The sequence below is a fragment of the Aspergillus novofumigatus genome, assembly GCF_002847465.1.
Source record: "Aspergillus novofumigatus IBT 16806 chromosome Unknown P174scaffold_11, whole genome shotgun sequence".
Taxonomy (NCBI): Eukaryota; Fungi; Ascomycota; class Eurotiomycetes; order Eurotiales; family Aspergillaceae; genus Aspergillus; species Aspergillus novofumigatus.
In genome coordinates this window covers 674,683-697,195 of record NW_020194284.1, presented here as the reverse complement: position 1 = coordinate 697,195, position 22,513 = coordinate 674,683, and the positions used below count along the sequence as shown (strand labels likewise).

At 48.8% G+C, this 22,513-nt stretch overlaps 12 protein-coding genes across 12 annotated transcripts; 8 read left to right on the top strand and 4 right to left on the bottom strand.

Moving 5' to 3' along the window:
- The first annotated feature begins 214 nt into the window (after positions 1-214).
- Positions 215-1,703, top strand: P174DRAFT_516263 (uncharacterized protein). The gene is made up of 4 exons (XM_024832311.1): positions 215-530; positions 634-1,213; positions 1,284-1,427; positions 1,498-1,703. Exons 1-4 carry the CDS (start codon positions 303-305, stop codon positions 1,551-1,553), a joined length of 1,008 nt encoding a protein of 335 aa, XP_024677696.1. The 5' UTR covers positions 215-302; the 3' UTR covers positions 1,554-1,703.
- Positions 1,704-2,904: 1,201 nt separating this feature from the next.
- On the top strand, positions 2,905-4,008 carry P174DRAFT_397442 (N-acyl homoserine lactonase family protein; the record flags this gene model as incomplete). Its single annotated transcript, XM_024823798.1, has 3 exons — positions 2,905-3,552; positions 3,616-3,775; positions 3,841-4,008. Exons 1-3 carry the CDS (start codon positions 2,996-2,998, stop codon positions 4,006-4,008), a joined length of 885 nt encoding a protein of 294 aa, XP_024677695.1. The 5' UTR covers positions 2,905-2,995.
- A 329-nt stretch (positions 4,009-4,337) lies between these two features.
- Positions 4,338-5,058, top strand: P174DRAFT_414744 (uncharacterized protein). The gene has a single exon (XM_024824399.1). It carries the CDS (start codon positions 4,423-4,425, stop codon positions 4,594-4,596), a length of 174 nt encoding a protein of 57 aa, XP_024677694.1. The 5' UTR covers positions 4,338-4,422; the 3' UTR covers positions 4,597-5,058.
- Positions 4,854-5,105, top strand: P174DRAFT_379343 (uncharacterized protein; the record flags this gene model as incomplete). Its single annotated transcript, XM_024822902.1, has 1 exon — positions 4,854-5,105. A coding segment is annotated over one exon (252 nt), but the record flags the coding sequence as incomplete, so codon positions are not given.
- Positions 5,106-5,257: 152 nt separating this feature from the next.
- Positions 5,258-6,741, top strand: P174DRAFT_397440 (uncharacterized protein; the record flags this gene model as incomplete). The annotated part of the gene is given in 4 exon segments (XM_024823797.1): positions 5,258-5,309; positions 5,403-5,954; positions 6,017-6,515; positions 6,533-6,741. The coding sequence occupies 3 exon segments, from the start codon at positions 5,418-5,420 to the stop codon at positions 6,739-6,741; spliced, it is 1,245 nt and encodes a 414-aa protein (XP_024677692.1). The 5' UTR covers positions 5,258-5,309; positions 5,403-5,417.
- Positions 6,742-7,629: 888 nt separating this feature from the next.
- Positions 7,630-9,072, bottom strand: P174DRAFT_507895 (alcohol dehydrogenase family protein; the record flags this gene model as incomplete). The annotated part of the gene is made up of 3 exons (XM_024831411.1): positions 7,630-7,999; positions 8,056-8,928; positions 8,954-9,072. The coding sequence occupies 3 exons, from the start codon at positions 9,070-9,072 to the stop codon at positions 7,897-7,899; spliced, it is 1,095 nt and encodes a 364-aa protein (XP_024677691.1). The 3' UTR covers positions 7,630-7,896.
- A 1,081-nt stretch (positions 9,073-10,153) lies between these two features.
- On the top strand, positions 10,154-11,879 carry P174DRAFT_397436 (NAD-dependent succinate-semialdehyde dehydrogenase; the record flags this gene model as incomplete). Its single annotated transcript, XM_024823796.1, has 3 exons — positions 10,154-10,352; positions 10,406-10,793; positions 10,862-11,879. 3 exons carry the CDS (start codon positions 10,154-10,156, stop codon positions 11,865-11,867), a joined length of 1,593 nt encoding a protein of 530 aa, XP_024677690.1. The 3' UTR covers positions 11,868-11,879.
- Positions 11,880-12,286: 407 nt separating this feature from the next.
- Positions 12,287-13,128, top strand: P174DRAFT_446133 (uncharacterized protein). The gene has a single exon (XM_024828510.1). The coding sequence runs from the start codon at positions 12,631-12,633 to the stop codon at positions 13,120-13,122; it is 492 nt and encodes a 163-aa protein (XP_024677689.1). The 5' UTR covers positions 12,287-12,630; the 3' UTR covers positions 13,123-13,128.
- Positions 13,129-13,377: 249 nt separating this feature from the next.
- P174DRAFT_455277 (MFS general substrate transporter) lies at positions 13,378-14,425 on the bottom strand (the record flags this gene model as incomplete). Its single annotated transcript, XM_024829307.1, has 4 exons — positions 13,378-13,440; positions 13,486-13,832; positions 13,897-14,187; positions 14,323-14,425. 4 exons carry the CDS (start codon positions 14,423-14,425, stop codon positions 13,378-13,380), a joined length of 804 nt encoding a protein of 267 aa, XP_024677688.1.
- Positions 14,426-15,369: 944 nt separating this feature from the next.
- P174DRAFT_435788 (uncharacterized protein) lies at positions 15,370-17,295 on the bottom strand (the record flags this gene model as incomplete). Its single annotated transcript, XM_024825956.1, has 4 exons — positions 15,370-15,845; positions 15,903-16,569; positions 16,596-16,878; positions 16,937-17,295. The coding sequence occupies 4 exons, from the start codon at positions 17,293-17,295 to the stop codon at positions 15,370-15,372; spliced, it is 1,785 nt and encodes a 594-aa protein (XP_024677687.1).
- Positions 17,296-18,338: 1,043 nt separating this feature from the next.
- On the bottom strand, positions 18,339-20,332 carry P174DRAFT_464797 (cytochrome P450; the record flags this gene model as incomplete). Its single annotated transcript, XM_024830451.1, has 6 exons — positions 18,339-18,951; positions 19,006-19,127; positions 19,194-19,406; positions 19,467-19,585; positions 19,668-19,850; positions 19,912-20,332. 6 exons carry the CDS (start codon positions 20,330-20,332, stop codon positions 18,339-18,341), a joined length of 1,671 nt encoding a protein of 556 aa, XP_024677686.1.
- Positions 20,333-21,663: 1,331 nt separating this feature from the next.
- Positions 21,664-22,390, top strand: P174DRAFT_379526 (sulfotransferase family protein; the record flags this gene model as incomplete). The annotated part of the gene is made up of 2 exons (XM_024822922.1): positions 21,664-21,789; positions 21,902-22,390. 2 exons carry the CDS (start codon positions 21,664-21,666, stop codon positions 22,388-22,390), a joined length of 615 nt encoding a protein of 204 aa, XP_024677685.1.
- Between the last annotated feature and the right edge of the window lie 123 nt (positions 22,391-22,513).

Below are 22,513 nucleotides of genomic sequence, written 5' to 3'. Positions count from 1 at the left end.
TAGTTTCCCCACAGAATGAAAACCTCGTGGGCTATTGTTGAGTCTGGAGAAATCTGCAGAAATCTGGAGACTGAGTCCACTGAAGAGGACGTTTATACTTCTCGTCTGAGCTTTGATCCCAAGAGAAGAATTACTATTTAGGCTGTTTGCTGGATGGTGAAGTATATGTATCCGTCCTCTGGCCCTGCGGTTCTCATTTCTGCTTTGCAACTTCGCCACAAAGAGTTCGCTTGCCGTCCACCTGCCTATGCGATTCACCCATACCCCTCCCTCGCTGATCTGAGACTTCTTGCGTAAAGCAGATGATCATGCCTGGCATCGTTCGTTACCTAGCAGTCGCTGGCTTGGCAAACACAACGTTAGCTGCCCCACTTGAGACGTATAATATTGATCCGAGCTCTGTGTCGGTCTCGGGCCTCTCAAGCGGTGGCTATATGGCGGTACAGCTTGGTGTTGCCTACTCCGGTACCTTCCAGGCGGGTTTTGGTGTTTTTGCCGGTGGTCCATATGATTGTGCTCGCAACCAATATGTAAGCCAGCTGCTTCTTGACGATTCATGAATACCAGAATACCTTTACCAGATGAACTAACAGTAAAATCCTTCTGGGTTTCCCTCCGAATTTAGTACACCAGTTGCATGTACAATCTGAATCCCTCCATCACCACCCCACTGCGAATATGGAATCCTGGAGCGGGAATCAAATTGACCCGATCAGCAACTTGAAGTCCCGCAGGATCTATATGCAAGTCGGCTTGGCTGATACTACCGTCGGCCCCAATGTGATGGGCAGGCTAAAGTCACAGTTGTCAAATTTTGGTACCTCGTCCTACATGACGTATATCACCACGTCAGGTGCTGGGCACACCTTTCCGACTGACTTTGACGCATCGGGTGGTAACCACTGCAGCGACTCATCTTCACCTTACATCAGCAACTGCGGCTATGACGGGGCTGGAGCGGTCCTACAATGGATGTATGGTGCCTTGAATGCTCGTAATATGGGTCCATTAACAGGCGACGTTATCCCATACAGCCAGACTTCCTCGTATGGTGCAAATGGAATGGCTACCACAGGCTACCTTTATGTTCCAGCTGCCTGCAAGGACAGATCAACTGTTTGCAAACTGCATGTGGCGCTTCATGGTTGTCTCCAGAGCTATGGCCAAATCGGTTCCAAATTCATCAATAACACAGGGTATAACAAATGGGCTGGTATGGGACACCTTCCTATATGTACATTCATCCGTCTCTCCTGCTAACGATTTCATCCGCAATCTTACAGATACAAACGACATAATTATTCTCTACCCTCAAGCAACTACTGACAACTCGCTCCACACGGTCTGGAACGGTGCTTTACTCTCGAACTCTAACGCCTGCTGGGATTGGCTCGGTTGGTACGGTAGTAATGCTGACCAAAAGGGAGGTGAGTTGTCGCGTGTTTCCGCTGTCAGCATTATCAAAGTGATCTTAACGTGAGGACTTTCTTCTTCAAGGAGCCCAGATGACTGCAATCGTGAACCAAGTCAGACGGATCATGGGTGACAATTAACGTCCAAGAAAACCTCCGCCCACGCCTCAGCCTCACGGAAGGCATCTGCAGCTAAGCCTTGTCCCTTTGTTAGGGTCTGAAATAAGGTTTCTGGTGCAGGAAAAGTTGTCAGCACGCCCGATTGGCCATTAACAGATTATTCAATCTTAATCTGACTTATCCGCTTTTTAATATTCTTTCCGGCAGTTGTAGGGGGGGAAAGGCTTAAAAGTAATCGCCGTACGTCGGCGTAGATATATCACGTGAGGAGACATCAGGCACCCAATAAAACTACTCCCTATACACCACCGTTTCTGCAACTAGTCCCTACGTTCTCAAAAGACGTTGTCATAAGGGTATATTGCCTATGGCTGATAATTTAGGATAAAGCCCTCGCAATAACAAGTACGAGCAGATCGAGTCTTACTTTTCCCAAAGCTGTTGGTCGAGCGGCAAAAATTAAACCTGTAATCTTTGTTATGAGCGGTCTTCATGTCTGGAGCTGAACCCCGAGTTGAAACAGTAAGGACTTCTGTGTTCGGGGTTAAGTACTCATTCTCCCTCCCAGCCTATCATAGTCGATGGCCGTGCGGGAAGTGCCCCGCTACTTGTGGGCGAGTAGTTACAGTAGATCTTACGGTCACCATGGGAAAGCATAGTGAAAACTGAACGTTCCGAAGCAAGGCACAAAGTCCGACCCGTCGACTGGCGACTGGACTGAAGAGTGCGAACAAGTGGGCTATCACAAGATGAGCACGGAACTCGGTTGTTAAAGTGATCCGACACAATATAGACTTTCTGGGATAAGGGTCTTCCACATGACTATCCTGGAATATCACTTCAAAGGTAGATAGACTAGGATATCGATGGCCCTGCCCTGCTGAAGCGCCTGCTCATGGAAGAAGATTTGGAGAGCCTGTCTCTCGTGGCTGTTGTCGGATCCGACGTGCAACAGAAAACAGCATCGGAAGCGACCCATCGGAAGCGACACGAAATCGGGCAAAAAGCGAGCATTGCGACCATCGTGCCTCAGAACCTTGGCAGTTACAATGGACAGATTGAGACTCCAGCCATACACTCAGTGGTAAGGAAACTACAATATTATTACCATATGTCTCTTGAAAATCCAGACCAGTGATCATTGGCAGCATGATGTATCCTCAATGGCCGATCTGTCTGAAGTTTTGTCACTTTCGCAGGTCATCAAACTTGGAAGAATATATTGGTCCCATGCTGGAACAGGCAAATAGGTTTCCTGGTTTGACAATTGCCGACATCTGCTTTGGCACCGACTTCGACTATCATTCCGTCTGCTGTTGCCGGAGCCTTACCAGGTTGGGAAGCCATCCTAACCTTTATAGCTAACCGATTCGTCCAGCTATCTTCACTTAGCTTTCTACAGCTAAGTCTTATTAATCCCGATTAATACCTACAGCAAGTACAATCAATATCTCTCGGATAACATGTCAGCCATCCAAAACCAGCTCCAGCAAGGCGCCGTCCCGAACTCTATATCCAACGTCTGCCCCCAAGGCAGCAAGTTTCACGTCTTGGAGGTCGGTTGGCTTGAGTGTGACGAAGGCTTCGTCATCCGAGGTGGCAACACCAGCCTGAAGAGCAACGAGGGTGAGGCCTTCGTCAACAAACGTCGCCAGATGCCTATGTACTGTATCCTGGTCGAGCATCCACACGAGGGCCTGATACTCTGGGAGACAGGGTGTGGGAAGGACTACCCACAAGTTTGGGGTCCTGCTATCTCTGATATCTTCGCTCGAGTCCGGTATGAGCCTCAGCATGAGCTCCGTGCCGCTGTGGAGGCCACCGGGAACAATATTGAAGATATTAAGAAGATCATAATCGGGCATCTCCATATGGATCATGCCGGAGGTCTGACAGAGTTTGCAGGTAGGAAGGATGTCGAGATCTGGGTCCATGATAGGGAACTCCGTGGAGCATTTTGGTCTGTCGCTACAGGGGCTGATGTGGGTGTCTACCTGCCGCATTATCTTGATTTGTCATTGTACATGACCCTTGTCTCTTGTTTTACGGGATTGAGGAATAGAAGCCTATCTAACAGATGTAGGAACTGGAAAACTTTCGACGACCAGACCTTCGACTTCTGTCAGGGCATCACTCTCCACCATTTACCCGGGCATACAGATGGCCTTATCGGAATGCAAATCAATATGCCTGAGACAGGAACATTTTTTTTTATCAGTGACCACTGTCATGTCATTGAGAATGTAAGTAAATTGTTCTTTATCTGCCAAAATCGACTATCTTTCGACACTGGGCTGACATGCGGCAGTGGCGAGACGGCATCCCACAAGGATGGCTTGCCCGTGATCATCCAGCGTGGTTCAGAAGCACGCAACGACTTAAGCATCTGGAGCGAATTACACGGGGCCAGGTTATCCCGGGCCATGACAAGGAGACATTCCTGGCGCTGCAGAGACAGGCAAAAATATTCACTTAGCGCTCTTCTAGCTAGCTACCTATTACTTGCTTTTCTCCAAAGCCCGTTACTGTGCCTACTGTGACCCCTGCTTTGGATGGTCGTATGCGGCAGCAGATTTTTTCGTGCATAGCAGCTGCAAAGGTGTCTTGAAATGTGAAGCAAGGCGCAACAGTATTTATCCGACTGGACGTAGAACTCCGATCTTGGGAAGCGCGTTTCTAACGTTCGTTATCCAGTACACTTCCCCTATACCAAGGGCCCTACACACAAGCAGCTGCATTGCTACTTCCCATGACCTTTGATGATGGCAGCCAGGAGGGGTGGCAAGTAAACACCCAATCAGTTATGATGTCAGTAAGCGACGAGGTACTACACTCAAAGAGATAGTACTGGATACGCCAGACAGTCGCATCATCCAGTATCCGGACGAGTATGGGCTTTCGAGTAAGCTACTGTACTAGAGTGGCTAGGAGAGTCCACTTGCGAATTCTTGTCACGGACGTAATACCGGCCTTTTGCGGAGGTTCAGACTTCGATGGAGACAACGATTTTCCACCTCGAGGGAACGATCAAATGGAAATTTCCCAAACTGTCTCGAAACCTTGAAAGCTAGGACAAAGAAATAGATAATGTGAAATGCAGCAGAACTAAAGAGGCTTTTTCTGGCGATCTTTACCTCCTCCTCCGGCACGAATGACGTCTACAGTCACGTGAACTTTGGAAAATGGCAAGGTGAGGGAGCTTTCTCATCATATCCATAGTATAAGCCAGCCCCTAAGTCCAGCAGATGGTCAGGCTGATGATATTATCATTAACTTTGATGATATTTTCATTACCCGATCTGCGTCAGAGGACTGTGAATTGATGATGATGATGATGCTTGGGAGCCACTTCCGCAGATTTCACCCGCAGATGCCTTAGAATGCCTATATAAACTTCGTCTTTTTGAGGAGCAGCAGGCAGATTATGATGAGCGCCTTATCCAGCATCTTATGAGGCATGAGAGGGTTCATTTGCAGAGGATGATGCATAAGAAGCAGCAGACTGATATCCGAACGTCTTTAGGCGGTGGAAAAAAAGTTGATATCAGCAATACAGATGGCCTGCTGAATTAGTTCCTTATATTTGGGGCCTAACTTGAGACAAAGACCAAATCTCCAAAAATGGGTTCTAGAACGGGCTATTTCCGAAGGCCACCCCGCGTGGCGCGCCGACCAATATTACCTATTGCGACTACAGCCACAAGCTTACCAGGACACACTTGAATGACGGCTTGACTCCTTAACCATTGCGTGGAGGGTCTTTGGCCCGGCTATAAGGTAGTTTCTGCCGTTCCTTCGTTGAACTTCCCTTCCGCGGTTTCGCCTTTTTGAGTCGCTAACGTGTAAAACGTTGCTAATATGACGGATCAGTCGGGGAAGCGGGATATGCTAGGCAACGCTCTCTGCTCTCGGTCGGATCTCAGCCAATACGACATATCTCCATTACCTGGAGTTTTCAGAAAGGGATTGGTCGCCATAATCCTCATCGCAAGTCTTTCAGCAGTTACGACGTTTGCGCTTTTAATTTTCATCACGTACCGGTTGATCTTCTGGCGGTCGCATTACTCACGATACCTTGGCTACAATCAGTACATCATTCTCATCTACCAGCTCATTCTTGCCGACCTACAACACGCATTGGGCTGTTTGATCTCAGTGAAATGGTTGATGGAGGACAAAATAACTGCGGACTCTTGGACATGCTTTGGTCAAGGGATGTGGTTGCAGCTTGCAAACCCTGGCAGTGGTCTTTTTGTGCTTGCAATTGCCGTCCACACGTATCTGGCCGTCATGCTGAACCGAAAATTGAGCTATGGAGCGTTTGTCGCTTGCGTAATCAGCATCTGGACCTTCATGGTGGCTATGGTGATCATCCCAATGGCGATACACGGACGAGAGGCCATGGTCCCATCAGGTGCCTGGGTAAGCTTGTGTTCCTGTCGTTGGGAAACTGGGCATGTCTTCTAGACTAAAGCGGTTTTTAGTGCTGGATCAATTCGAAATACGAACCCCTTCGTCTCTGCACCCATTACCTGTGGGTCTTCGCTGCCGAGTTTGGCTCTGTGTGTCTCTATGCCATCGTCGCCTTTCGTCTACGTCGAACAATCACCAACTCTGCAGTCCTTGCGAGCAGACGCACTGAGAGTCTACGCCGGGTCGTTAGGTGCATGGTTATTTACCCAATCGCGTACATCATTCTCTCCCTCCCGATCGCAGCGGGACGCATGGCAATGGTGCGAGGGGTCACGCCAAGTCCCGCTTATTTCTGCGCCGCCGCAACCGTAATCACGTCCTCCGGGTTCGTCGACGTCGCCATCTACGCGCTCACCCGCCGCAAACTAATCATGGACACAGAGCCGAGCTACGGCCATACCCGGGACCGTTTCGGCATCAGCACGCCGCGCAAGCAGGTGCATCACCTTGCTACCGTCACCGCAGGGGCTAATTCCAGTGGCGGGGGTATGATGATGTTCAGCACCCGGAGTTATAATTCCATCCAGCTGGGCGAGGCAGCTCTACGGAAAACATCGTGCACGACTTGAGCGAGGAGTCTTCGGGCTTGGCCCAAGCGTATAGGTTCACGGCGGTTGAGGTCACAAGTCAACACGTATATCCATCCCAGGCTGAAGCGAGCGAGCGGTCCAGCAAGGATTCGGAACGAAATTCCCCTGCTTTGCCACCTGCGACGTTCAGGATGTGGGGATGGTGAGACCCAGCCAAGAGTGCGACGAGGGCTTACGTTATAATCTACATAAATAGAAGGACCTTAGTGTATCTCTGTGATACCAAGGCTGCAATGCATTTGTATTCAACCGGCTGTATGGGAATGTGTCTAACTGGCTGGACAAAACGAAGGAGACCACGGCCTCCATCAAGCTCAACTTGTCGCTCCACGCCTTAACATTGCATATTAATAACTTGTTTTTCTCTCTTTTCCCAGGTAAGGTTGCTTTCAAATCAAACAAGTCAAATTCGGCCATTGATATTGCAACGAGGCGAGGACGAGGCTGACGGCCTATGACTGCCCTAGCCTGCATGAATACCCTGCCAAGGCTAGAGAACACAAAGGTAAGGGTTGTCTATATTGAAATCTGTAACTAAAAGACTGGAACCAAACAATCCGCGGCTACTGCCATGCTTGCGCGAGCCATCTCGTCCCCATCACGCGTACTTGTTGAAAAACGAAACTGGCGAGAAAACCATCCGTCGCAGATTTACTGTCAACCTGAGTAGTTGCTGTTGAACAGGGAGCCCCTATAATTAGGCAGATGATCTGGGAGGGTGGTACTTGGGATATGCACCTGTATATCATCCGACAGACGAAAGAAGATTGGCCACATCGTATGCTCATGCTTGAGTTCTTACATCATTCGCAGTGAGAAGATGCCAGCCTGTTTTACAGATGATATAGTTCTTGCCAACTGGGGTCTCCTTTCTCTTCCTATTGCATGTACACAGATATATGTGAGACCTCTCCAGGTCATAAAATTAACTCCCTATCTGGCGATACACAGACACTTTGTGCTTTGCAGAAGAAAACTGATATCCTTGTTCCAGATAGTGTGAGACAATGGATGTCTTAATATAGCTGCAACACATCTGATTTCAGCAATACCTGGACCTTCATTTACTTTCACCAACAATCTTGCAACATCGGTGGGAGGAAATCCATAAACTTGAGCTTCAACGGAGACCGCGAGACCGCGCCGCGTTCACAAATCTGACAGCATATCATACCGAAAACTCTTGTCCACTGATTAAATTGTATGGGAGCACACTAGTAACATGATCAAGAACATGGAAAGCTTAAAGTGACATCAGGGTGATCAAGCACGATTCGTTTGGAATCCTCCTAGGAACCATGTTATTTTCCTCCCTCGAATATGACCTTCTGAGTCTTGGTCTGGTTGAAATCGTCGTATGACTGGAGCGCCTGCGACAGAGGTCGGATATCGGTCACCATGAAGCTATCCGCTTAGCCTTCCAGCCGGGGATTCGATAAATCAAAGAAAGGACAACTTACTCGAATGCATCCTGCTTCTTGATCAGCAGTGCGAGGGCATCCTCGAAAATACTGCGAACAGGACACCGTCCCATCTGGATCTGGAGGTTCTTGTTATACGCCTCATTGGCCGTCCAAGGAATCTCGCCATTGTGCACCCCTACGCTGGAGATGCGTCCCCAAGGTCGCAGAAGATCAAACGCCATCCGTAAGGCACTGCTATGTCCCACTACTTCGATAGCTATGTCTGCTCCGCGTCCCTCTGTCAGGTCCATCACCCTTTTACGTAGACTCTCTCCATCAGTTTGGAAATTCCACGGTTCCGCCCCGAGCGTCCGGGCGAGCTCCAATCGGGACGGTACGCTGTCGATGGCAATAAGGTGCTTCGGGTTGTATTCAAGTGCACTGATCAGAGCACAGATGCCAACTGGTCCGCATCCAAACAGGAGAACTGTACTGCCTTGTGCCACTCCAGTAACTGTGTCCTTAAAGGCATTCTGAGCTGCGAAGAAGCCTGTTGGAAGGATATCGGCCATCAACACAAGTTTCTTTTCGTCAACACCTGCTGGGGCGGCGATCAGAGTAGTATCCGCCAGAGGCACTCGCACATAGTCGGCCTGGGCGCCATCCAACGCCACGGTGCCATATAGTAGGCATAAAGCACATCGTGACGAGTAACCCTGCCTGCAGTAGAAACATTCGCCGCAACTGATGGTGAAGGGGGAAACGACGCGATCACCGACACGGAACCTCCGGACTTGACATCCTACAGCTGTGACTTCACCGGTAAATTCGTGGCCCATCACAAATTCGGATCCGGAGGGTTGATGGCCGCGGAAAACATGAAGTTCGCTTTTGGTTCGTTCGGAAACCTCAGTAGATGAAGTGAAAGGGCTGTAAACAAAGTAGACAAACTCACCTACCGCAGAGAGCAGTATACTGGACTTTGACTATGACATCGGTAGGGTCGACAATCTCGGGTATAGGGCGCTGCTCCAGTGCAACCTGGAGGGGACCTTTGAAAATAACGGCTTGCATATCTGATAATATCCAGTTTCCTTTCATAGATGAGCTGTTACGATGAGAGGATGGCGTTGCGAAGGATGGTCGCCTTAATAAACTCTAGGACGGCAGTGGAATTAGATGCTCATCGGACAAAATCCCGAGAAGGACGTTCTGGGACTAAACCATACAATTTGCATTTTTATGTAAGGCATCGAGGTGAAGCGATTCAACTTCAGCATCCCAATTATCGGACAATTTTGCGAGCCATAACCTAGACCGTAAGTCGCATCCTGGCCAGTAGAAATTATCGAAATTCTTCAGAGCGGAAGTCCTGTTCTGCTCCGACTTGAGAGAGCGCAGAAAGCCGAAGCCACAATTTTAGTCGTTTCTCCTAGCCTACTTTCGACCTATGGTGAACATCAATCCTAGTGGCTCTTAACCGACAAAGAGAGAGCAAGCATATTGCGCTGTTCGGTTATGTTCGCTTTCCCTGCTTTACTAAATGACCCGGCACACGTCATACAAAGTACGGGTCGGATCCGTTTTCTCACTGGCCCTTCTCGCTGGCAAAGACCGGAGCCGTCCAGATTCGTCGGATCCGTCTGCTAGTGGTTCCAATGTAGAGATGTCTCCGCGACAACGGCTCCGCGATTTCTCGGTTCTAGGTAACATAACTCGGGGATGTACTGGAGGTTAGGATCTTCTGTGTTAAGACGCTAAACATACGACTGACTCTGTGACTAATTTAGTGCGGACGGAATAGGAAAGCTGAACAGGTCTTAAGCCTCGAGCAACAACTTTTCGAATGGCCTAGGAAAGACATAGATCAACTACTGAAAGCATATCCATCGGAATCCCTTGTATCATCGCCTCGCGCCTTCCATACGAAATTGCCAGCCAAAACTACCCCGACAGTACCCCACTGCATCCTGAATGGGCCCAAATATCTCGGAGCCACCCCGTGCGCTTATTTCTGGTGACACCTTGTTGAGTATAAGTACGCCAGTCGGCAGAAATCTGATTATCGCTATGCCACAACGAGTTGTTGGAGACATTAGTGACTCGATCATTCACTCAATTTCCGTGACCTTGACGCTTCAAGGAGTATACCAAGATGAAAAACGGTATCCAGAATCTGCCCTTTGTGGTAAGTGTGTGTACCTGGACAGCGCTTCAGGTCTCCAGCTGTGGGATGCCATGCGCTAATAGGTATATGTATTCTCAGTTAAGAGACCCGTCACTCTTTCACACCCGTGCTTACTCTCACGGCACGTGTATTGAGGCCAAAGGAGGCGGAGTATTTGATGTTGAAGGTATGATCAAGCTCTGCCCCTCCTTCTGATGCCATTGACGCGACTGCATATAGATCCAGGAACAGGCAAGGTCTTCGCGTCATGCCCAGACCTCACGGTTGAGGATATTGAGGACGTTGTGCAGTCGTCCTGCAAGGCATTTCAATCGTACCGCCTTGTAAATCCCAGAGTCCGCGCCCAGCTGCTCCTGAAATGGCATGAACTCATCTGTGCTAACCGTGACGATCTGGCTACCATTCTGTGCTGCGAGTCTGGAAAGCCACTGGTAGAAGCTTATGCCGAGATTGACTACGCAACTGGCTTTACATGGTGGTTTGCTGGAGAAGCAGAAAGAATCCGTGGTGATATCAGCATACCATCCGCTCCAAATCGACGAGTACTGGTTGTGAAACATCCGATTGGAGTCTGCGTTGCTCTGGTCCCCTGGAATTTTCCTGTTGCGTCAGTATTCATTTGTGTGCAACTATGCGTTTGGCGCTCACCGAGGAATCTGACAAACATGTCGATAGGATGATCCTGCGCAAAGTGGGCGCAGCTCTCGCTGCGGGGTGCACTATGATCGCCAAACCATCTCCGGAGACCCCTTTGACCGCGCTGACCCTTGCTTACCTGGCAGTGAAGGCAGGGTTTGCTCCCGGAGTGTTCAACGTGGTCACAACATCAAACAAGAATACCCCTTCGCTGTCGGAAGCACTATGCAAACATCCACTGGTCCAGAAGGTTTCTTTCACTGGGTCAACCAAGATAGGAAGCATAATCGCCAAACACTGCGCTGAAGGCCCGAAAAAGTTATCCCTGGAACTTGGTGGTAATTGCCCTTTCATTATATTTTCGGACGCAGACCAATGCCAGGCACTTGCGCAGCTGACGGCGCTTAAATGGCGCAATGCGGGTCAGGCCTGCGTCACTGCGAACCGGATTTACGTACAGGAGGAGATCTACGAAGAGTTCCTCACCAAGTTGGTTGGCCACCCAAGAAGTATCAAACTTGGCCACGGTTCTCGGGATTCTGTCACTATGGGTCCCCTGACCACCATTCGAGGAGTGGAAAAGGCCCGACGTCAAGTGGAGGATGCCGTCCAGCGAGGTGCTAAAGTGGTTCATGGTGGGAAGGCTCCTGTGGCCAGCGAATTTGGATGCGGATACTTCTTCGAACCTACCATCATTCGCGACATGAATTCCTCGATGCTAATCACTCATGAGGAAAGCTTTGCTCCAATTGCCGCCGTATACTCGTTCAAGACAGAGGCGGAGGTGACAAAGTTAGCCAACGATACTGATATGGGCCTCGCAAGTTACGTTTTTACCAAGGACATCGATCGTTGTTGGCGCATGTTGGAGAATCTTGAAACAGGCATGATCGGTCTCAATACCGGTAACTTCTCGGCTGCTGAGATTCCATTTAGAGGTATGAAGTTGTCAGGCTACGGTAAAGAGTCTGGGAAGGATGTCGCTGTTGCAGAATATCTTGTGTCTAAAACGTGTACTATAACTATCGAGAAGGAGGTCAAGTAAACATGGGCTGCCAATCTATAACACTTTGCTTTTTTTTATGAAGAAAGAACAATGAAGTTTCGTGACATAGTATATCACAATGGCAACCGGTAAATGCACGGCAGGAGATGAGTGTTCATTGACTCCCGAACTTGCAGTATAACCTTCCATAATATATCAGCTCTCAAAGCGCAAGTAAACCAGCTTGAGTCTTTCTTTAGGAAAGCTGACAGTTTACATATTCGGGGTCCGCGGACGGAGCGGTATCAGAAAGTGGGCCAACCGTCTTGGACAGCGGATCAACTTCCCTCCGCTGAACGTTCTCCGTCGGTCTAAACTCGCCCGAGTCTACTGTATAAAATACATGTAACTGAAAGTTAAAGAAACCCCAGATTCCTCAGCCGGCATTCTCATACAATTAATAATCCTGATGAGTGTTAAGGCGGCATTCGTTGGGGCTTCCGGAGCTACACTGAGTCATGTGCTAGCATGGACATTACTGGCGGGCCATCGCGCCGCTGCCCGTAAGTCACTCAGCCCATTGTTTACTCTACATTGACTTACATAGACCGTTGTAGTCGTCCGGGATGAATCCAAACTCAGAAAGGTCTTGTCAGATCTCGGCGTATCGAACGAGATTGTCGAGTCGCAACTCATCGTCACAGAAGGTTCATCCCGTGATGTGAAGACGGTCGTTAGGCTTCTTCGCAGCGATCCCGAACTCATCTTCAGTGGTGTTACAAGTCTTCCCAAATTCTCAATTAATCCGTTCCGCCCAATTGGCATGCAGGATGCCACCATCACGGGAGACACTGCTATTGCAGTGATTAATGCTCTCCGTGAGCTGAGATCCACAGGCGGAATCTCAAATACGCCCCTATACATACCGATATCGTCGGTTGGTCATGGCTCGCAGCGAGATCAGCCTCTTCTATCGATTCCACTTTACTTGTGGCTCCTGCCAATCGCCCAGGAGGACACTGCGGTTTTGGAGAAGGTCGTACGTGAAGCAGCCAAGGAAGCTGATTCGCCTCTTGGTGGCTACGTTATGCTACGACCGCCGCTGTTGACTCATGGTAAAATGAAAGGGCGTGGATCTGTCCGAGTAGGTTGGATCTGGGAGGATGAGGTCTTCAAGAACCAAGATGAGGAGGAGCAGGGTATCAAGATTGGATGGACTATTAGTCGGCTGGACTTGGCAAAGTGGATGTTTGAAGAGCTTGTTCAAGGAGATGCTCACAAGTGGAAAGGGAAATGCGTCTATCTTACATACTAGACTCCTAGCGCGCTGGAATCCAGAATCTCCTGCCTTATCAGAATCTTGCATCCTCCCTAGGATGTGAAATTTGAAAATTTCGCAGAGCGGTAGAGGATAGTCCTCGTTTAAATCACGACAGCGGATGCCACAGCCCGATAGGATGATCGCACGGCATAGGAGGAAGCAGAGGTAGTTCTATAATATTTTTAGTATAGAATGTCTCGCTTTAGTTGAATGATAGGTTCTCGTTAACCTCGATTTATGGAGATAAGTTTACATATAACGATACAAGGCGAGCCATTGACTACCTCCATCCGGTAAAATTGAGTCTCGGTTCTACAACATGTATTTGAACATAGGTGAACGATCACCTCTGCGTACCATCTGATAGACATCATATTGAGACAAATCAAGCCTCTCGCGCTTGCGGTTGATGCGCTGATACTTCAGGCGCAGAATAACGACAGCGATGATGCCCATCATACAGAAGCCCAGCTCCAAGGTATGGCCCAGGATGTAGTTGGGTGCATCCTTTGAGCGGTAAAAGTTGGATGACATTGCTAGAGAGGAGCTGACAGTTATCACCATGGGAGAAACGGGACCGAGGATCCATACCCCGGCGAAATTGCCCGGACCAATGTGCAGGGCCATTCCGGCCGCACGCTTATAGTCGCCGGCGAGATTGACACTAATCCAGGTGACATTACCAGGGAAAGCAGGGTAGATCCCTAGAAGGAAGTGTGGGGTCAGAATACGTAGTCCGCGGTCAAAAGGTGTTGATTGCAGACTTACCAACCACAGCAATGAAGGCGCCGAGGTAGACGAGCCCGGGAACTCCACGACCGGTAGAAGAAATGACGATGATGAAACCAATGGCGATCAGAGACATGAAGAACAAGATGAAGGGAGAACGCTGCTTGTGGCGATCAGAAAGCCAGGCAGCGCCAACAGCAACCCCAGCGGCAGTAATATAAATGGGAACTGTGAGGAGCTGAGCGGTTGACGAGGTGTATCCAAGATCCTTGATGATTGAAGGCAGGAAAAAGGAGATACCGTATAAGGGACAAGTGATTCCCCAGTACACTGTAATTGAGATTAGTGACGTTCCTGTTAGAAATACATAGTCTGCCTTTGGATGTGTGGTTGTGATACCTCATGGCTTGTATATAAGTTAGGTCCTTAGCTCTACGAAAATTTGATACTTCATTTCATGAAAACAGCCAACCAGATATACGCTGAGGCCGGGCGTGGGCGCGGGGAGGGTTGATTCGAGGGCAGTCCATTCGTCGCTGGGGCCAGTATATTCCGAGAAGTCTGCCATTCTATTGCGCTAAAATGATTGATATTGGACTGCCGTTATTACTGGCGACTGCGGTATTATATATTGACGAGAACGTGGTCATCCAGGCCAGAAGTCGGATGTGCCCAGAGGAATAACGACAAACCAGGCATTCTGCTACCTCTTATCAGGCTAATTTACTCTACCCCTTCCGGTATATTCCGTGGTCCAATGGACTAGTGGAATTACAGGGGGTGACAAGACGCCGATTTTGCTAGGTCGAGGCAAAGTTTAATTGACCATTCTCAACAAAGTGGATGTCCGTCGCTCCAGATGTGAGGTGTACCGAATATGCCTCAATTGGGAGCTGTGTTTGTGACAACATCAATCTTCGGTGATACGTGATGGAAGACAGTAGCATCATGTTAGAGTCAAAACTGCATTCTTAGAGCCATGACCGCGCTGACATGACATGTCATATGGAACTTTTCCAGTAGTGGACAATGTCGTCTGAGATTGGTTGGTTACAGGCATCGAGTGGAAGCAATTCCACTCTGTCTGCGCCTAATCCTGCAAAGTTTCTCGTCAGCTACCGCTTTATTTGCTCAATAGTACCATCATACCAATGACGGATCGTGCTAGCGGACCTTCAGAATGCACTGGATCTGTGGGATGGATGAGAACGGCTCTAGAGATTTTGAAACCCCACCACTCGATAACATACATATCCTACTGTAGTACTTCGTACTACGCTCCACTTGTCTGTATCCCAACAAAAACCACATCAAAACCCACTGATAGGAATGTTTTCAATATCCGCACGAGTTGTAGACTGCACCAGTGGGCAGGCATGGGTGCCGCAAGCATAAATACCTCATCCATTGGGAGAGGACCATTGGCAAGACCGAGGTAATAATCATGGTTGCTTTGTCGATATAGCAAAAACCACTACTACAACACCCAGCAACGCTCTGTATAAGCACATGTTAAACGGAGTACGGCATTGGCGGTTCTCCCCCTTCGCGTTGCAGCCCCTTGGAGAACGTATCCCTGAGTGCTTTAACCGATTTAGAACTCTGCGGAAGATGTCCCAAAGTCCTCTCCAAAACAGCTCGCAAGTTTTCATGAGCACCTTGGCTGATCTTCCCCCGCGCCAGCTCTCGGTCAGCGGCCTTTTGGACAAGCTGCACACCAGCGACGATATGGTGCGGATAGGGGTCTATGGAGATGAGAGGAGCGATGATGGACGTCTGAGTAACTCCTACATCATCGTGCGATTTAGATTCCACCTTTACACCCAACTTAACGGTATTTTGAAGACCGAACATTAAAGTGTTCACAACCACACTCTCTGCGTCCGCATAGGCCTCTTCTATATCCGCAAGCAAGTCGAAGCGATCTGTAGCCTCTATAATGTTGGCCAGCAATAATATGCTGAGGTAATAGTGGAGCATTAGCGAGTCTATGAGTAGGTCAGTTCAATAAGCATACGCCAGCGGGTTCGGGAGTAGCCACTCACACCATCGGAGCTTGGTGTGCTGCCCAAGGAACGGCATGCGCCTTTGGCACGCCTCCAAGGGAGGACGGTATATAGTATTAAATTGATGTATTGCCCCGACCACCAACGAAAATACTCTTTGAACCTCAGATTCATCATGACCATCCCGTAACGCTTCCTTAAAGACCGCAGTTAATTTCCACGCGAAAAGCTTCCATGCCATCCCACTTGCTATGATCTGGTTGGCCTGCTCATCCGTTATATTGTGGTGGCCGTGGGCCTGTTTGTTCTCTAACTTAGTTTGAAATATAGTTGCGCCAGCCCGGACTAGACGCCACGGTAACTCGGCCTCAAAGCCAAAAAGTCCGGAGGAAAGTAGCGGCCGGCAGTTAAGGGTGAGAGAGGCAGATGTGTCAAAGGTCAGTGCCGCCCAATACGCTATGTTCTCAGCTGTAATAAAATCAGTGGCCCTGATCAGCTCCAAGCTAGGCGGGCCTTCGGCCGATTTTATGGGCTGTGAAACTCTGGTCCCATTAAACTGCAGGCTTCGCTGCCGGGCCCGAAGAGTCTGTATATGCTGTAGGGCAGCATGAATACAAGATTGGCCAGAAATCCCATCAGCCTCTTCTTCCTCCGAAATTCCTGCTGGAACCGGAGTCAAGGCGAACAGGAAGAGGGCAAGCATTGACTGGTAAGACGGTCGGTTGATCACACGGACAATATCCCGTCTCGCATGGCGCCACAGCGCGAGTATGATGCCCTGGTATGCAAGCGTCGCATCTCGAGTTTGAGAGGCAAGTGGTAACCACCTCGCTGAGAAGCGGCAATGGTGCAGCGGAGAGACTCGTCTTCAAAACTATCTTCGAGGATCTGTTCTTGGATGGAACCATTCCATGCCGGCTGCCGATTATGTTGCGACATCTCCGCCATCCACCGATCCAGATTCTTACAGACATCCGAGATGCTGTTGTAGTCCTCTCCAACACCACTTTCGGAGCTATTATACGTTAGGCAGAGGCGCCTTGGAAATGTGCTGTAATGAACGGTGAACTTACAGGAACGGGCAGCCATATCTGCTCATCCTGGAGCTAAAGATTGTATCAAAGCCTGCACGATAAATGGCTAGGAGCAGATGGCAGTCCAACGGGCTCAATTCGTCTAGTGGAGACGCCGTTAGCGCTGCACGGCTTTTAAGCGGCAGCAACTGGACGCTGTCTGGAGCAACTCCACCGTCATTATCTGCGATCCATGGAAGGGTGTTGAGCATGCGTTTGGTGGTTTCTCCTAGTACTGAGACGTTTTCAGGGCCGGTATCTTGTGATGTTGTGTTATTACTCGCTGTCGAAGATTCTGATTGGTGGCGAACACTATCCCTTCCGGCCCCGAATCCTCTCTTTGGCCCTCGTAGCCTCATATCGTTTATCCACTAAGACAGGGAGAGGAGGCTGGCTGTTAGCAATCGGTATTTCTGGTGCTAGTCCTGAGATAGGGTTACCTTAAACGTGCATTCTTTATGTCGTTTCAGACATCGGGTGCAGGGGTCCAGCGACCCTTCGGCATCATCGCTTCGGCTCGTGGCGTCACACCTCACTCGCAACCGGCGACATTCATCGCAGCTCGAGAATTGTGTACGGCGTGTGGTTGTATATCTTTGCATGTTGACTTATAATGGCTGTGCTGGCGTTGCTGCAAAGTACCAAGATCGAAATGGTGTACACTCCCACTCAGTTTATCAAGCAGGGAATGAATGCGGGGTAGCTCGTTCTTTCGCTCGTTCCTACTCCGGTATGTTACCGGATGGACTGGGGTTAGAGTTCGCCGTAAACCCCGCATGAGCTTCGGGTCTAGCCCGAAACTCGAAGGGTAAATCTTAAAATCTGTTACAGGAGAATGTGGAATAGAACTGAATGACCCACCGTTGAGAATGACGCCAGCTGTTCTACGGCACATTCGAATGGAATCAGCGTGGCCATTCGAGGACTTGCGGGGCAACAGAAAATATATGGCTTGGTCAAGCCAATGAGATGCGCTGACAATTGAGAAAGTTCTAGATTAATCCCAAAGTAGTAATTCGTATACCCCGTAATGGATGTGGGGTGGGGAGTTATTGAATATGTGGGTCTCGAGAAATTGAACAAATCGCACTAAGCCTTTCTTGGATCCAATTCACCAGGTCAGCTGGCGGACGTAGACTAGCGCCGTTTAATAAATAGGTGATCACACACAAAAGAAGTGTTTAACTAACTAACTAACTACCTTTTGTCAGGATGAGTCGAATTCGTTCTTGCTTCAACTAGGGACGGAAGATAGACGAAGAAATGCAGAATGATGAACCCATATTTTGCCGCAATGTACTTATCCACCATAGGCCAAGTTGTTCCCAATAATAGTTGATATCTTTTATGACAGTAAACGATAAGTTCAGGGAAGATCTCGTTTTGTGGAAGGTCTATTGTGTCAATGTTCAGTAGTAACAGCCTCGTGGCTCCTGGTTTCAAAGACAAGTGACAATGGTGCAACGGTCATAGCATAGCCATCTTTCCGCTGACACCAATAATCATCCGGATTTTGCTCAGGAGCAAAGCGAACTTCATATCTCCGCACTAACTCCACAAGAATATGCCTTAATTCAATAAGCGCAAATTGCTTACCTACACAGCTATACGTGCCCGACAGAAAAGGCGTGAATACACTGGGTTTGAGGACGAGCTCTTTCTGGGTGGTCCACCTTTCGGGTATGAACTCTTCAGGTCGTTCGAAATTGCGCTCGTCTCGGAACAAGGTATGAAAGGGTACCTTGACTAGAACATCGCCTGGTATGTACTTCTCACCTATATAGACGCCCTGGGGAGGTGTTTTGCGCGGGAATCCCGAGGGTCCTGGATAATGAAGCCGCAGGCATTCGTTGATAAGACCATTAAGATGAGGAAGCTTTGCGAGTGTGTCGCTGTCTATTTTCCCATCCAGACCCATCTGGAGTTCGTCGATTTCCAATTGAAGTCGTCTCAGTTGCTGCGGCATACTAGCGAGAAAATAGAAGAGCCCGGTCAACACGATAGCAATCGCATCGCTGGCCAAGTAGGTTAACTTTCCGTACACTTCTCTAGTGAATGGTACTACTTGCCTGCCCGCGAACACAATAAGTGATGCATCAGATGTCAGGTTCATTCTGGCCTGCTTGCTTTGAGGACCCTTCAGGTAATCTTTCCACAGCCAAGAAAATACAAAACTGTCATCTTGGTCTTTCTGTTTCCACGGTCAGTAACTCTGAGCAGGCAGAATCAGTTGTCCTAGTTCGAAATGCGTGTTTACCTTTCGGGCCTTAATAATTTCGTCCTCCGAATACTTTATGAAGAGTTTTACTTGCGAGTCAAAGCCAGGAATTGTCTTCATCCACGATACCAACCAAACCATATTGCCCAAGATCGCGCCCATTCGGCTTCTGTGGAGCGCCTTAAGTATATAATGAACATTTCCGTCTCGAGAAGTGTGGGGAGTGTCTCCGAAAGCTAAGGCGCTGGCGACCTAGAGCAAAAGCTCAGTCAGGATGCTGCAACGATTACAACTCACTGTCATGTGACTCACATCGAATGCTAAGCAACTGAACCACTGAGAGACATCTACTGGCATACCCTCATGTATTTTGACGTTCTGTAAGAGTGCATCCATACAATTGCGCAATCTGATTTCGTATTTCTCGAGACCTGTAATATCGGTTAGATGCGTCTTAAAATCAAAAAGCATAACTATAATAAGCATGATTGTGGGAGCGAGTTTATCACTTACATCTCGGATGCATGGCCATATCCCACACCCGCCGACGCCGCACATGTTCCTCCTTTTCGCGTACTGCAAATAATGACTCGTAAGGGCGACCTATGCCATACCATGGAGCCTTCATGCATTGCGACTTAGCGGAGTAAATTGCACCGACTGCGTCGGGGTGATTAATTGATATCTCGCACGGCCCTAGATTCATTAGCGCTTGCGATATCTCCAACCTGTAGCTCGGCGGTAGTCTCGTCCTTACCTAGTCGAACATAATCGCCGTATCTCTTATGCATGCCCTGCACGACGTTAAAGCTGTCGGGATGATTTGCCATCAAGTATGTCTGGTAAAGCGTCGAGAATCTGGCGCAAAATGGCCCCGGAAATGCTCGAAGTCGATGAAAAACTCCTCTGTAAGTGAGAAGACTAAACCATAATCCAGCAAGCAAACCGCAAGTTACTTGTATGATTATGGTAGCAGAAAATGAATCAACATGATCGTCTAACTTAGACTGAATGACCATCTGAAGCAGTAACAAAACTTCTGCCACCATAAAACAGCGAAGAACTGAGGGCGTCTCAAGGTCCCATTCTCCGTGACGAAATACGAGGTAGTGTAATCCAACACCAGTGACAAAAGCCTGCAATGATGCTGGGACAGACAGAACTGTGGAGTATATCATTTTGCTGGGGACCTGTAAACGAGAAGCGTTGCTCTATGTGTCGCGTCAACTGCTGAAACTTCCTTTTATTTCTCTGCGGCTGCAAATTTCGACCATTTTGCATAGCTCACACCGTTGCTTACAGTACTGTCCCTATAATTAACGACAGTTGTTTAAGACCCACTTAAAGGGGAATCCCTTGACTCCTTGGCAAATAGCAGGTTACCAATAATAAATGCATTTATGAATGTCGTAAACTGCGTACTATGGACATCTTTGCGGGCCACATTCCCAGTCTACCTAACGCAAACATGGCAGCAAGGGTGACTGACTCGTCAGCAATGAATCACGAAATCTGTACTAATATCTAGAATACTAAATACAGTCAAGCGAGGCGTACAGAGGGAGTGGAGCGAGCACAGCTTGACCGAATATTACATAGGAAAAGTGGCCAATGCTGAAAGAACTTGCTTATGGCTTCCGTCAGTCTATTAAATCCAGCTGCCTACTGAATGCAGGGCACAAAGAACCAGGAGAACGGACTTCAGCCCGTTCATCGCATCATATCTGATAGGCAAGGAAATATAACCTAGACCCCGTCATCAAGGGACGGGTATCCTTGCAAGGGAGATATCAGCAGTGCTATGAAGCACAGTTTAAGAATTAAGGGTGTCCGAGAAAAGGGGTTGGGAACGCAAGAATGCAGCCAGAAAGCGCTTAGCCTGGGGTGAGCTTTTTATGGGACAGTTACAGCCCCTTGCATTTGACTACCATCGCCTGCTCCCTAGACCCTGGGGTAAAGGAAAAGTGTGCATGAGCAATGTTGGTCGTGTGCCGAAGCTGACTGTTGGACAAGCCATGATGCCAATGACCTCAACTGGACCCATAGAGCCAGCAAAATGGATCCAAGTCCCTTTCGACCGCCTAAGCTGTGTAACCAACGAGATGCGTCAGGCATTCCAAGAGACGTCATTCCTCACAATTATTTGCTGTAAACAACAACTGCTGTATGGAATTTCAGATTAGAAATCGAGTAACTGGTTGTTTGTCGAATTCTGAAAGAGATCTTTGGAGTCATTTGACGGTACCTAACGACAGAATACAAGAACCTGGTGCTGCTCCTGCAGCTGGGCGTTATAAGTGTACCTGTACCTGAGAGTGCGGCAGGCTTGTGAATCAGCGAAACCACCAACACCCATCGGAAGAAAACACCAAAAAGACACGCCACTAGAGACCCTTCAGTCAGTCGTCTGCTTCAGCGTAAAGGCCAAAGCAGAGGCCCTGTTCACCGATTCCACACATATACCACTGCGTGGAGTCGGAAGGAAACGTTCCACCCGCTTCTCCAAGCTATGAAGACAGGCAGAGAAAGGCGAAGGATTGTGGGCGCAGGGCTCCCCAGAACAGGGACAACCTCTCTGGCCGCCGCTTTGCGGATAGTGGGATACGATGCTACTTTGCACGCTCATCAAGGTATGGTGGTTTCTATTATATTGTCTGCGTTACTCTGGTTAGTGTGAGTTAAGTATTCTGACATATACAACTGAAGAGGGTGCCGCGGCATTATATAGAGACCTTCTCAAAGCCAAGCTCGGGAGCCCGGATGCCAATGCATCTAAACTAGAGGAAATCACTGGGATATCGCTTCAAAAGTTGACTTTCTCATACATGGCGACCATGGATTCGCCACTAGGTGATTTTTACGCAGAATTGGCAGAACTGTATCCGGATAGCTTGGTTATCCTCACCACCCGTGACACCGACGAGCAGTGGTGGACCTCCTGGAACAATACCTTGGGTGTCTTCTATGGAAATGATTGGAGAGGTCGATTGCTGAGGGCGTTACTCTTGATCAATTGGAACGACGCGGCTCTGAACCAAATGTGCTACAACTACGCCTCACTGTGGCGCTCAAAGTATGAGGGGTATGGTCCTCACATCCATAGACTTCGCGAGCTGGAAGTAAGGAGGTACATTCCGACGGACAGGTTATTGATATTCAATGTGAAGGAGGGGTGGGCTCCTCTATGCAAGTTCCTAGAGGTTGAGGTGCCTGCGCAGCCGTTTCCCTGGATGTGAGTTAACTTGTCCCTATGAGTCGACATGTTAACAAGGCTTATAGTAACGATTCGGCTGCATTCACATGGCGTCGCGAAGTCATTCGCAAATGCATTTGGAAATGGCTAGTTACTCTAATTATTC